General features: G+C 44.9%; 1 protein-coding gene across 1 annotated transcript in view; it reads left to right on the forward strand.

Annotated features, from left to right (window-relative positions):
• Window positions 1–15,023, forward strand: part of LOC147678475 (vomeronasal type-2 receptor 1-like) — a 128,479-nt gene that overhangs the window by 93,774 nt on the left and 19,682 nt on the right. Inside the window, exon 7 of the mRNA XM_086945653.1 lies at window positions 45–168. Within this exon, the coding sequence (XP_086801779.1) occupies window positions 45–168 (124 nt within the window). The remainder of the gene's footprint in view (window positions 1–44; window positions 169–15,023) is intronic.

A 15,023-nucleotide genomic window follows, 5' to 3' on the forward strand; every position in this document is an offset into this window, starting at 1 on the left:
GTGATTACTCAAGGTCATGTACTTTTTCTTGTTTTTGCCTCCAGGCTCCAAGGTCTGTGTGCAGTGAGAGCTGCCCTCCCGGGTTCAGGAAAGCTGCTCAGAAAGGTCGACCTGTCTGCTGCTTTGACTGTGTCCCCTGTGCTGAAGGAGAGGTTTCCAATGAGACAGGTGGGGGATGTGGTCTTGTCACAAAATTGATTATCATTTTTTGGGTGCAAATTTAGCACAAACCTGACCCAAACATATGTTAGCGCTTTACATGAGCACCAGCTATATTACACAAGATCACATTCATGTTTTTAGGCACGGGCATGGGGAGATTAAGTGGTTTGCCCAGAATTACAGGATCACATGATGTTGAGTTGACACCGAGACTTGAACCCGGTTCCTCGGATTTGGATTTTGAATCATTGGTTTTCAAATCTTGACTTTAGAACTTAGTAGAAAATCATGATTCTGGGAAATTGCAAAATCTGCCTGTGCCCTAAATAGAAATCTGTGGAATACTAGTGTAAATAGGGGAAATATGATGTGACTGAGTAGGTATTTAATGTTGTACACTGCTCTGCTGTTCAGTAGCCTATTTTGCACTATAGAAATACCTACACATATATGCACACAAGAGCAAGACTATAGTAACTGTAAAATACCCACTCACTTTATACTGTGACTTGTTTGTCTCAAACAATTGCTCTCACCCAACATTTTAGATTCTGTCCTTTTGAAAAGGCAGAGAGACCTAACAAATCACAATAATTGCAAGAGCTATGACTATGAAAATAAGAGACACTATCAATGTAGAATATAAATCATACTGCCAATTACAGAAAGGCTAAGAAAGAAGTTGTAAAACGTTGTTTTCATCAATATAAATGAATTGTGTACCATAGGTCACTGTGCAATAATATTAAGAACTGAATCTTAGACAACAAATGTTTAACCTTATTGTTAATCACAGTTGGTGGAGATTTACATTATTTAGTTGGTTGAGGGATGCCCCAGTCTGGAAGAACCCACTGTCCCTGTGAAGGGCATGTGATTACACACACTGTACAACCCACGCTCACCCGTAGGTAGCTTGGCACTGAACAGTCAGGCTTAATACAATCAGGGTAAGTACACCGTGTGACACAAAAGAGAAACTTCACACAAGATGTTGATAAATGTAGTTTGTATTCAACACACACATTAATCAATGAAACATGAATTACATGTCTTTCTGGGCAAAAATTACACTCAGTAATATCACTTGCAGTACTAGGTCAATAGTGTTGATAAGATATCAATAGTATGCACATATGGTTAAATTCCTAACATGAACCCCTCACAACACCCTTATGCGGTGCAACAAGTTGTCAGGCCCACCACCACAATTCTTATACTTCAATATCACGTAGTTATAGGGTGCACACTGGTACACAAAGACATCATAAATATGTAATTACATGGAATTATAACACTTTTTTGCAGCACCACAGGGCAGGGACACGTGGGTAAAACCAATGGTAATTTAAAGTTTGTTTGGCAAGATATCAGTGTATAAAACCATACCGCTGTCCAGTGTCATAAATCACATGCGGTCCACAGACTGTCACTCCTACATGCACACACACTCTGCACTTCAGTGGAGAAGCGTGCCTCAATAGTTAGAATTGAACCCTGGTCCCGGGCCAGACCCTGATGCAGAGGTCTGGCCCGGGACCAGGGTTCAATTCCCGCCTCGGCGGCTCTTGGACTCAATTTCCACGGACCTGATAATTCTCGCCTCGGTGCCTAGTCTAATCATGGGTCCCACTCTGTGACTCTAGCTTGCTTAAACTCCACAATGGCCCAGCAGCGCTGTGGGTGCCTGGCTTCACCTTGGGGGTGCCCAGGAGTGGACATTTCACAGGAAAGCCAGGATGGGTTCCACAGCGGTATGAATACAGCGCTACGAGGCCTCCAGGTAGAAGTGCGCTATATAAATACTCTACATTTACATTTACTGCTACTCGGTGCCACAGGTACCAGCCCAGTCCGCACGGGACACCTTGTCCCACAGTACACAATACCCTAATGTGGTGGAACTGATACCCAGTAGGTCACTGGAAACCAAACTGCAGATCCTGTGTTTCCAACTATCCCCTTACTGTCCTTTACAACCAGATGGAGGATCACCAGTACCTCCTTCCGGATACGAAATCACATGCGGTAGAGGAAACACTTGGGGCTTGATTCCGATCCGGTAAAATGCGCTCCGAATCGTCGTACGGAGCAATTTTCCCCGTACGAATCGTACCCGTAAACGTCCCCGTACGTACGACGAAGTACGATTCGTACCAGGAGCCAAAGACCGTACGAGTCGTACAGGACTCCGTATGACTAAAATATCCGTACGAGTCTCACTCGGAACCCGCTGTACGTGACATCGCTACGGTTCGCGGCTGGTTTTTACGACCCAGCAAGTACGAATCGTGTCGGGTACGCACCGTACGCCCCTTTTTTTTACGGGAGCTGGAAACAGCCGTAAACGCATAGTTCGCGCCGAAACAAGTACGGAAGGCCCCCCCGGGGACGCCGCGTACCCCCATGATCGCCGGGGTACGTCACGTACCCCTGCGATCATGGGGGGTACGTGCCATACACCCAGCGTACATGGGGTACGTTGCGTACCCCATGTACGCTGGGTGTATGGCGTGTACCCCCCATGATCGCAGGGGTACGTGACGTACCCCGGCGATCATGGGGGGTACACGCCGTACGGTGTGTATGTGATTGTGCGCTTTTCCGTACGAATCGCCCTTACCTGACGCGGGCCGTACGAATAGCGTCCTGATCACCCGGTCCGGATCGTACTCGCCGGGTCGTACGGTGTGTTTACGAGTCGTACGGAAACGGCTACGGATACGAATCGTACAGGGGATTTTTTTTTCCGGATCGGAATCGGCGCCTTAGTCTTGGTCAGGTGAAGATAGGTAGCACGAATAAACAGCATGCAGACGTAAAAAAGGGGGTCTTAGTGCCACTGGGAAGTTCCCCAGTAACTTCAGAACCAGAAGCAGACCGTTGGCAAGACCGTTAGCAACAATCTGTTACAGACAGGGTTCCATCAGAGCCTCCCGGCACCACCCAGTTCTGTGAAATACAGGGTGGGGTTACACAGTCTCTTGACCTGGTCCTGAACTTTCTGTGAAGTGTTCCTCCAGCCTAGTCAGTTACTCTCACTCCTACCTGGCACCAAGAAGTCATTGGGGAGGCCCGAGGGGAAGAGGGCAGTTGGTTGACCATGATGGGCCAGCAAGGGAACAAATGGTGAATGGGGAATAACACAAACAGGAACCTCTTCGCTTGAGGAGATACCCTGTCCGGTACACGTTGATTAGAGTCTTGCCCAGGCAATCGGGGCACTAGGTTCTAGTGCACGATGAGATGAGTCGGATCAGATACTGCTGGTCACACAACATAGAGGTGCAAATTTTGTACCACCCTGGAAATTAGGTACTTTGTCTAGTGCAGGTTTCTGTGGGTTCCACTGAACTATTTCGGTCAAACACCTAGGCAGAAGTTCAGCAATGCTAGAAAAAAGAAATGGGGAGGGTCAGAGGGGGAGAGTTTAACGACCACGGTAGCTCGAACCCCCTTAGTCAACTGAAGAAACAAATAAGAGTTACCTGGTCAGATCACTTGTCTACGTGTTGTGTCATGCCCAAAAGACCACTACACCAGCATGTCCTCACAGTGATAATACTGGGTTAGAAAAATTCCCATCAGCCCACCGTTATTGGCGGAATATCGTCATGTGGGATGTGAACCATGAACCACAATTTCTCCCAATGCACCTAGTAATGATGCGGAGATAGGTTCTGGAAGATGTTATTCTGAACCACAGTATTTCAGAGGTAGGACCGATGGAGTGCAGTGCTCGTGCAAAAAGGAAGCAAAAAGTGAATAAAATTGGCTCCTAAGACAAAAAATATGTTTATTCAATATTGTCCAGGGTCAAGAATAAAACCAGCGCCTCATAGTCTTAACAAATAACTATGTCATGGCGTAGTGCGTGTAGGTCGACATGTTTCAGCTAAGAGGACAACTAGTCCAAGCTTTCTTCAGGACCACTAGATATTACGCATCTGCACTAAGTGAAAAAATGATAATGTGTGTTAACATATTGGATTAATCCTACCAGATCTTTGAGCCCAAAGTATTCCCTGGTGTTTATCCAACTGATCGTGATTTTCCTGAAAAGGAGAAAAGGTTTATAAGAGGCATATGTGATATAATGGTGATTGAAAACACAACACAACAAAAATAGGCAAGCATGGCAGAGAAATGTTCCCCACCTATCAGGAGCTAATAAGTCTCCTGATATTGAACCTAGATTGACTTAGAGAGTATTGATTCAACTATGTTCTACTCACCCAACAATCTGTGGGAGAACACCTCACCTCACCCGGCACCCACTCGGGAAGAAGGAGGCCCCGCTCTGTTAGGGATGGAAAAGTACAGTGTCCTCAAATGAAGGTTCTAATGAGGTACAGAGTAAACATACTCCTCTTCTCCATACATATATACTAACAAATCCTAGTTGATTAAAAAGAGACTCAACCCAAAAAGAAAACATGTTTGGCTATTGGGCTTGGGAATGAAACTGATTGTAAAGTGGCTCAATAAATGTATTATAAATGCTGTCTAGACCTACATAGAGCAGTGTTGTTAAGAGCAAAATGCAGGAGAGACCAAAGAGTCCAAATCAGTGCATACAGGACAACAGAAAATAATTTTTAGTTACTAGATCATGAGGTTTGCAAGAAACCATACCTGTCCGTCGGTACCTCAATTAAGCATGAGCGAATTTTGCGGATCTCGCGTTCGCGAATTTTGCGGATTTGCGGATTCGCAATCCGCAAAATCCGCGAATTCCCGCGAATTTGCGGATTTTTTTTTTTTTTTGTGTTCGCCCGTGTTTCTGCCAGTTCGCGAGGGTTTTGTACACTTTCGCAAATTGCGAACTTACCTGTCGGGTCGCAAGTTTCGCGAACTTGTTGTTTCTACGTGTCCAGCCTGTTTGGGACACTCTTCTTCATCACTGCCACTCTCTGTCACCACTGCCACTCTCTGACTACTCATGCCACCCTCTGGCCCACCCATGCCACCCTCTGTTTCATCACCACACCCTCTGGTTGTCCAGTGTACATTATTTTCGGCAAAGCAAAGCACACCTTCCCTGCCTCAAGTGACCTGAATTAATTTGGGGCTGATTCATGTGTCACAGAATATTTTTTTAGCTGGCACCTGCTTCCTTAGTGCGCCCTGATTAGTGATCTTTTGCACTTGCTAAGTGCTTTCATTGTTGCAAAATTAGTTACAACACCTGCCCTGCCCCAACTGACAATAATGAATTAGGGGCTGATTAATGGATTTTAACTTCCAGCCTGGCTCCTGCTTGTCTCCCTTAGCTGTAATTCAGGACCTTTGTGGCATATGTGTAACTATTCTGAGGTTCAGAGCAGGGTCACATAATAGTTTCAACTGGCAACTGAACTCTGGAGGGGCCCCTCAGGAAGCACTCCAGGAAATGGCTACTAATGATGAGCCTGAACTTTTGAACCTGGTAAGTAGTTACTTTCAGTTTTGCTAAGATCGTATTTCTGCAATTTTGCACTTATTCGCGGGGCGCGAACTCACGCGAACAGTGCGAGCAGTGCGAGCAAAATCCGCTGCTCGCGGATTTGCGGATTTTGCGGGAAATTCGCAAATCTCGCGGATTGCGGATTTCCCGAAAATCCGCAAAATCCGCGAGCGGAACGGATTTTCCGCCCACGCCTAACCTCAATGGCCGGCGTCCGAGTGGGAGTGGAGGTGGTTAGGGCTGTAGAAACCTCCTTCTTAAATACCCACTCTAATAGGTTAATTAAGCGAAAACGCGCGAAAAACGGCGCTTTTAAAGAAGGACTAAGCCTATTGGGAGGCGTTGCCTGACTCTCCTCATTGCTGTCAACAACTGTTAATAATTAGCGTGATGAATAAGCGCCAATCCTATGGCGCGATGTGTCTCAACCTTCAAGGAAATAGCGTTAAACAATTCGCGCATGCGCCGCGTGCGAGCGCGGTGCGCATGTGCGAAGCGGAGACATCGGCCACACGGGGACGATGTAATGCGCATGTGCGAGGCGAGTAGCATCGCCCGCGTTAGTTCACGATGTTATGGCTCAGCCTCCCGTCCGTGCATGATCATAGGTGCATATTTGATCACACGTAAATGCAAACGAACAGGACATCGTGGTCAAGTGGGCCACGGCAAGAGGCATATTGATTTGTAGCAATAGATCTTCTATCAGATTAAACCCCCATTCGTGCATGATTGTGGCTAGGTATTTGACCGCCAGTGAATGTGTTTGGCCAGGAGAACGTGGTCAAATAGGTTCTATTTAGAGGCATATCGAGTTGTATAAAAGCAAGCCTCTAGGTTGGTACTGTGTATTAAAGCAAAGCACTAATTGGCACAGGGGGGGCCAGGAGGTTGATGTAAAATCCCCATTTGTACCTGCTATATATGTCTATAAATGGCAGTGGAGTATATAAGCCAGATATATATGACAACACATGTGAACCTAACGAGGGGCTAACAGGAGATATAGTCCTATGGTATCTAGTTAGCTATGTCTGTCAGTGATAGTGTTAAGTGTAGTCAAAAACTAGAGCTACGTATGTTTGAAGGGGCAGATATGTTATTATTAGTGCAGCCATGGTGAGTTGTAAATCATAAGGATGCCCATGGTATCTCATCGTTGAGCCCCTTAGAGTCACTTTGTAGTTGGAAAATCCATTTCTGCTCCCTTCTGAATAGAAATTTAGAGACATCGCTAATATGGGTGGGAATGTACGGATGTTCCAGGAACATCCGTACATTCCCACCCATATTAGCGATGTCTCTAAATTAGCTAACTAGATACCATAGGACTATATCTCCTGTTAGCCCCTCGTTAGGTTCACATGTGTTGTCATATATATCTGGCTTATATACTCCACTGCCATTTATAGACATATATAGCAGGTACAAATGGGGATTTTACATCAACCTCCTGGCCCCCCCTGTGCCAATTAGTGCTTTGCTTTAATACACAGTACCAACCTAGAGGCTTGCTTTTATACAACTCGATATGCCTCTAAATAGAACCTATTTGACCACGTTCTCCTGGCCAAACACATTCACTGGCGGTCAAATACCTAGCCACAATCATGCACGAATGGGGGTTTAATCTGATAGAAGATCTATTGCTACAAATCAATATGCCTCTTGCCGTGGCCCACTTGACCACGATGTCCTGTTCGTTTGCATTTACGTGTGATCAAATATGCACCTATGATCATGCACGGACGGGAGGCTGAGCCATAACATCGTGAACTAACGCGGGCGATGCTACTCGCCTCGCGCATGCGCATTACATCGTCCCCGTGTGGCCGATGTCTCCGATTCGCACATGCGCACCGCGCTCGCACGCGGCGCATGCGTGAATTGTTTAACGCTATTTCCTTGAAGGTTGAGACACATCGCGCCATAGGATTGGCGCTTATTCATCACGCTAATTATTAACACATGCGCAGTTGTTGACAGCAATGAGGAGAGTCAGGCAACGCCTCCCAATAGGCTTAGTCCTTCTTTAAAAGCGCCGTTTATCGCGCGTTTTCGCTTAATTAACCTATTAGAGTGGGTATTTAAGAAGGAGGTTTCTACAGCCCTAGCCACCTCCACTCCCACTCGGACGCCGGCCATTGAGGTACCGACGGACAGGTATGGTTTCTTGCAAACCTCATGATCTAGTAACTAAAAATTATTTTCTGTTGTCCTGTATGCACTGATTTGGACTCTTTGGTCTCTCCTGCATTTTGCTCTTAACAACACTGCTCTATGTAGGTCTAGACAGCATTTATAATACATTTATTGAGCCACTTTACAATCAGTTTCATTCCCAAGCCCAATAGCCAAACATGTTTTCTTTTTGGGTTGAGTCTCTTTTTAATCAACTAGGATTTGTTAGTATATATGTATGGAGAAGAGGAGTATGTTTACTCTGTACCTCATTAGAACCTTCATTTGAGGACACTGTACTTTTCCATCCCTAACAGAGCGGGGCCTCCTTCTTCCCGAGTGGGTGCCGGGTGAGGTGAGGTGTTCTCCCACAGATTGTTGGGTGAGTAGAACATAGTTGAATCAATACTCTCTAAGTCAATCTAGGTTCAATATCAGGAGACTTATTAGCTCCTGATAGGTGGGGAACATTTCTCTGCCATGCTTGCCTATTTTTGTTGTGTTGTGTTTTCAATCACCATTATATCACATATGCCTCTTATAAACCTTTTCTCCTTTTCAGGAAAATCACGATCAGTTGGATAAACACCAGGGAATACTTTGGGCTCAAAGATCTGGTAGGATTAATCCAATATGTTAACACACATTATCATTTTTTCACTTAGTGCAGATGCGTAATATCTAGTGGTCCTGAAGAAAGCTTGGACTAGTTGTCCTCTTAGCTGAAACATGTCGACCTACACGCACTACGCCATGACATAGTTATTTGTTAAGACTATGAGGCGCTGGTTTTATTCTTGACCCTGGACAATATTGAATAAACATATTTTTTGTCTTAGGAGCCAATTTTATTCACTTTTTGCTTCCTTTTTGCACGAGCACTGCACTCCATCGGTCCTACCTCTGAAATACTGTGGTTCAGAATAACATCTTCCAGAACCTATCTCCGCATCATTACTAGGTGCATTGGGAGAAATTGTGGTTCATGGTTCACATCCCACATGACGATATTCCACCAATAACGGTGGGCTGATGGGAATTTTTCTAACCCAGTATTATCACTGTGAGGACATGCTGGTGTAGTGGTCTTTTGGGCATGACACAACACGTAGGCAAGTGATCTGACCAGGTAACTCTTATTTGTTTCTTCAGAAGTTCAGCAATATCTCAATGACGTGGAATAAGACACTGCAGTGGGTACCACCCCAACCTCCGATGGTCACAACCTGTAAATTGGATTCTGTACAGAATGAGCATGCAGTTGGCATGCTGCACAGGATAGACGCTGCATGACTGACAAAACTGGAAGGGAAGCATTCTAAACTCAATATACAAATCGGGTTCTCGTTCTGATCTTTCAAATTATAGATTGATCGCGTTAATCGATGTGGAGGCCAAAATATATGCATCAAACGTGCTGGTAGAATTAGAGGACTGGGCCGCGTGAATAAACCTTATTCCTCACATGCAAAGCGGTTTTAGGGCCTGGATGGGCACTCTGACGAACATTTCACTCTGGCCAATCAAGCCCTCGTAAAATCAAGGCCACTGTACGCATGTTTCATCGGCCTTAAAGCGGCCTTTAACAAGGTCCCAAGAGCCAAGCTATGGTCAAAAATGTATAACTGGGGGGTCCCAGCTAAGTTGCTGGAGGCCATAATCAACCTGTACTCCCAGACGTGGGTCCAGATCAGGAAAGGAGATGGGCTCAGCATTACTAAGAAGATCCACAAACTCAATGGGCTAAAACAAGGTGCGTGCTGGCACCCTGCCGCTTCAACATTTACACCGCTGATCTGGACAAGCAACTTCAGTCGATCCAATCTGACCCTCCGAAACTTGGCACAATACCCACACCCAGCCTTAAATATGCGGATGACATTGTTTTACTAGCGCAAACCCCAGTTGGTTTGCAACAACTAATCACCGATCTTGGCATTTATAACACCTCGGTCCAACTAACCATCAATCACCAGAAAGCGAAGGTGATTTGCTTCAACAAACTCCATAAAGCCGACCACAAATTCCATTGGAAATTGGACAAGCGACCTTTGACCAAGGTGGATTCATACAAATACTTAGGCTTTCAAATTGATCGCAAACTTACCTTCGAGATTCACCTATCCCAAGGTCGCAATAAATCTAAACAGCTGCAGTTTGCCTTCAAAATCTTAAAAAACAAGCTCGCAGGTTGCTCCACTGGTCACCTATTAAAGGTTATAGCAGAAAAATTCCTGCCCTCCATCTCATATGGCACATAAATCTTGAACGGCAAAGATGCTACAGGCCTGAATCTGGAACAATCAATTCTTTTCAAGAAACTGTTTGCAATCCCCTCTCACATTTCGCAAGCTCCAATCCGACCTGAATATAGGCTAAGAAACCAGATCCCCGACAGATTAGGTGCACTAGTCAAGTGCTATTGGAGGATGCGAGATGCTGAGAAAAACACACTCGCCCACTATTTTTGGGTAGAAATCGAAAAGCAAGCCAGGCTCAGAAATTCAATCTTCGAAGCTCTGAAGGCCTCGCTCTCTGCACTGAAGTTAGAGGAGGCATGGCTTACTACTCCTACCTACTCCAGCTTCAAATCTGTGGTCAACAATGCCATAAAATGGTATTCTTTATCATTGAATAAAACAGCCCTAGCAAAAAAAAAATATGCCTGGACCGTGATATAGACATACCAGAGGTTGCAACCCCAGTCCTACTTGCTAGACCTTTTACCGCATCAGAAAAAGCACCTTTTCAAGCTACTAAGGCTTGGGTCATACCCGTCAAAGGACCTAACCCTGAAATGGAAATACGCATGGCAGATCTTGGGATGAGTCCATACTGCATCTACTAAGCATCTGCCCTACTCTCATAGACATGTGCAAAATGGGCCTTCGGGAGGTCTTTCAGGAAGGAACAAATTAGAACTTGTAGAGCAGCAGTGGTCCACTATCTCAGGGGCTCATCTATCCCACTGTCCTGCAGAGCCATAAACTTTGTAAAAAAACGCGGCAAAAGAACTGGCCAATGTAGAACCGACTGACCAACTCATGCAGTGTTACAACATTCGGCTCTGAAATCCTTCGACAGACTCGTTTATATGTAAATACTTTTTTAAAATATCACCTTTTTATATCTTGTCTAAATATAATAACAATGTACATCTTTGCATGTTTTATCCATGGAGGTCATCCCACCCTTTTATGAGATCAAGTAAAAGTATATTTGAACTGAACTGAGGTGACTGACCAAACTGGCCACTTCGGATCCCACAACCAGTGGATCCATTCACCACCAAGACGCTTATGCATGCTGAGGTCCCCACAGTATGAAGGTCACTGTGCCTTAGATGAGGGCAATAGTTTGTAGCTCTGCACTTGGCACTCTGGTCTCCAGGCACTATTCTTAGTTCCAAGCTCACACCGAGCTGTCCGATGAAATTCAGCAGGCAATGTGGGAACTTATGATGGCCCCTCTCTCCAGATGTCACCGGTATATTGCGTGGGTCCCTTAAAGGAGATCTGTGATGTCCTTTAGATCTCTGAGAGAACATAGGACCAACCAATTGGTCCTTGGAGACTGCACTTCAGGATGCCACACTTACGCAGGCCAGCATCCCAGGCCAGCCACTATTCATGTAGTCACTTGGTCCTTTCCAATGGCACTAATCCTCCTTGTGAGCAACAGCTTTCCATGGCAATATGCACCACACAGACCATGGTTCTTCGGGTCTGCATCCCCACAAGCAGATCTCTCCCTTGTGGTTGGGTAGCACCTAATACCTATACTGAAGTGAGGTTTCGGAATTGGGGGCTTCAAAGGGTACCCCTTTGAACCAAGATGTATTTTTGTGATGGTTTATTTTTAGTGTTTTAAAAACAGTATATATGGTGTCTATGTGAGCTTATTTGCAGGAGACAGTAAACGTGGCATGAATATGAGGTACAACTACATTTTTCTAAATAAAACATATTGTAAAATACCTACAAAAATTCCTCTGAGAATCATCTGTTCCCATTCTGTCCTTCTAATGAAAATATTTAGTTTGGAAAAATCTCTCCAGATTGGCCTCTGGCATAGAATTCACTGCCAAGCCTGGTATACGTGAAGACTCAGATTCTCAGGTGCACGTTCTCCAATAAATGCATTAAACTGTGCACATATGTCTTTAGAGTAATTGTGTTTAATCAAAAGGGGGAGAAGGATGAGTTTGTGATCCATTCAGCTTCCTTAATCTTAAAGTCAAAAAATCAATGGTGTTTGTTTGTTATTCATTTTGGATACCAATAAAAACCCCTCATTCACGTACTAAGGCTTGAATGGCGGTATATCTTGATTCTCTGCCTCTCTTTTTAGCTACATGACAGCATCATCATCGGGTTAGTCTGCATGTTTCCTCCACCCAGAGGTGAACCACTGGTTAGTGCAGTAGTGATTAGTGATAAAAGTGTGAGTGAAAAAGATTCTTTAAAAAAGCTTGGGTGACCAGACAAACGAAATGTTATTGGGTCCGGAAACCAGGCTTGGGTAAAAATATATTAGCGTGCTTAGGAAGGGGAGTTAGGAGGCTTCCGCACTGTTTAATGTCCATAAAAGGTCGACATTTTTAAGCCTTAGTTATCCCAGGAGGGGTCAGGTAGTTTTTCTTCAGGACCTAGAAACTGTAGTGAAAAAGTAACCTTTTATTCAAAGGTAGGTCTAGGTATATTGTCCTGACTCTGATAAGGTCTATTAGCCCTGTTAAAGAAGGGGAAGACAAGACAGACAAACATATATGGATAGTGTCAATATGCGCAATATCTATGGTGGGTGCTGTCCATGTACCGGAGTATAGGAGAAATTTAAAGAAACTAAAAAATGGCAATTCTTTTCATACAATGTCGAAATTCATTCAGTCCCATATGGCAAAGGTTCTCTTATTGTTCATTCATCATATAATGCATCAACCTGACAACTCATTTGTTGAAGGTTGGTAATGTGATAGCGGGCCTATGCTAGTTATTTGGCAGTGACACACTAAGCGACGCAGTCTAAGATAGAAGCATTCGCCTCTTGTTTTTTGATCTCACAGTGCTATCTGTTGATTAGAATTGGCCTTTAAAGTTAAGAGTTCGAGGAGTGTTGCATTATGTGTGGGATATATGTGTCTCCTCCGGGGTCGTCTTGTTTGTGTTCTTGACTGCTGAGCCCATGATTTTAAACGGGTGCGTGATGCACGGGTTGTTAAAGGTGAGCATTCTCTAGTTCCTAACTCAAGCACATTGTACAGATAGGGACGACAATTAAAGCAGCTTGTGTGATTTTATTGGCATCGCCCATGTCATGGCGTGTTGTGGCGCGGTTTTTATTACTTGTTTACATGAGCGTTGTGGCGGAGGCAGCTGGCTCGTGGTGGAAGTACTATAAGTCTCAGCTGTGGTGCACACAGTCTTTCCCCGCTTATCCCCTCTTTTGCGTACCTTCTAGTGTTTGTTTAAGACTTCATTGGGCGTCCAGAGATGGTAGCACCTGCTGGGGAAACCACATTTAAACTTAACGCATTACAAACTGTCACAACAGTGATACGTTACGGTTCTGTCAGGTCGTTTCTCACTGGTGTAGGTTCTACCTCTTGCACATGGGGTGCACGACTTGTGCTTGCTCTGCCTCTCTGAACCCGGATTAGAAAGGAGATAGTTTCCTGTCTCCTTATGGTAATGTTGTTAGCAATGGAAAAAAGACTATGCTTATTGGAGCGACTGAAATGAGGTAAAAAAATGAGCCTGGTAATTTACAAGTTGGGGGCAGAAGATCGTATTCTTTATTACCAGCCACTCAATGGAGTCTCTTTGTAAATTAATAAGTTCTACGTACTTATATATGAGTGTCGGCTTGTGCCAAGGTCAGGCTGCTTGTGCTGGCTCTGCCACGAGTATTACTGGTATTGTGAAACCTGATGGTGGTGTGGCGATCAATGGTAAGAAACTTAGTTAAGTATAGGGTACTCATAATGGTTGGTTTCGTGAATATGGTATATCATTTCCATCCTATTCATAGATCAACCAGTCCAGTGAGAACTGTATTTCAAATATGGTATTGATACTGTTAGAGACTGCTTCATTAAGTTGACAGTGGTACTGTTAGGGTATGATTTATTGAGTTTGACAAGGGTTGAGATAGTGGTGCTCTGGAATCCATGGTTTCTATGGAGTCCTGGAGGCCGTTAGAGCTTAGTCGTTATTAGGTTCCTCTTAGCGTGTTTAGTGTTCATATTTGTGTCAGAGTAGGTCTGTTCAGTGGTTGAGGCTGAGCCACGGAATGTTATCATCGAGCCCACAAATATTTGTTTCAGACGGTGGGCCCATCTTTGTTGCTTCTGAGGTTCCGTACGATCGTAAGTGGTGTTTTTAACTCGCACGAATATGGTCGAGTCTGGTATCTATGAGCCGCAAATGACGAGTTTAGTGGGTGTACGCAGTTTCGCTGTGCTAGCCTAAACCGTTCGTTTGTTTCGCGGGTTTCTCTATCTGTACCCACGGGTTCCATCTTAGATACGGCATCCATTTTGTTTCTTGCCCTCAAGTAGCCAGCGAACGGACGCTGTCCGCTTCGCGACCCTGGTATTCCCAAGACTTTTGCGGAAGACACGTTTCCTTTGAAAGTGTCTTTATGATGAGGGGGATGACACTGTAAGGCAGATGGCCCCGCTCGAGCCTCATCTTGCCGTGCCGGTCTATTGTCTTAGTCGTGCATCTCATTAGGCACGTCCCTTTGATGCCTGCAGCTCGTGTTTCCCGATACCACCCCTTTTACACCCTTTCCGATCTCCCCACTGTTTCTGCCTTCCTCTACACCTGTCTCTGTTCCTTCTTCGATCTGTTTACTGCCAATTGGAATGTACTAATGGTGGGAAGATGGGTTTTTACAGTTGGGAACCACCAAATGTTTCCGTACTTATGTTCCGGGCCCTGAATGCAGCAAAGCAACCGCTCCTGGAGATTATGATGGGAACCAAGTTGTAAACCTTTGTGTACCATGTTAACCTATGAGAGGAATGTGTATAAAAGGAGCGACCTACAGTAGCAATTGGAAGCAGGCTCCGCGAACCTACATGTGATGTACTTCTCGTGACTTCTGTGTTCCCTGCAGTAAATAAACCTCGAAATCTTTGACGCCGAAGGAAGTGTCCCGTGTCTCTGTCATTTGTACGCCGGAACAGGTTACCCACGAAGGTTTCAGGTGTTGTCCCCTGGCACCGCTG

This window comes from Lissotriton vulgaris, chromosome 12 (assembly GCF_964263255.1).
Source record: "Lissotriton vulgaris chromosome 12, aLisVul1.2, whole genome shotgun sequence".
In the NCBI taxonomy this organism is placed as follows: domain Eukaryota; kingdom Metazoa; phylum Chordata; class Amphibia; order Caudata; family Salamandridae; genus Lissotriton; species Lissotriton vulgaris.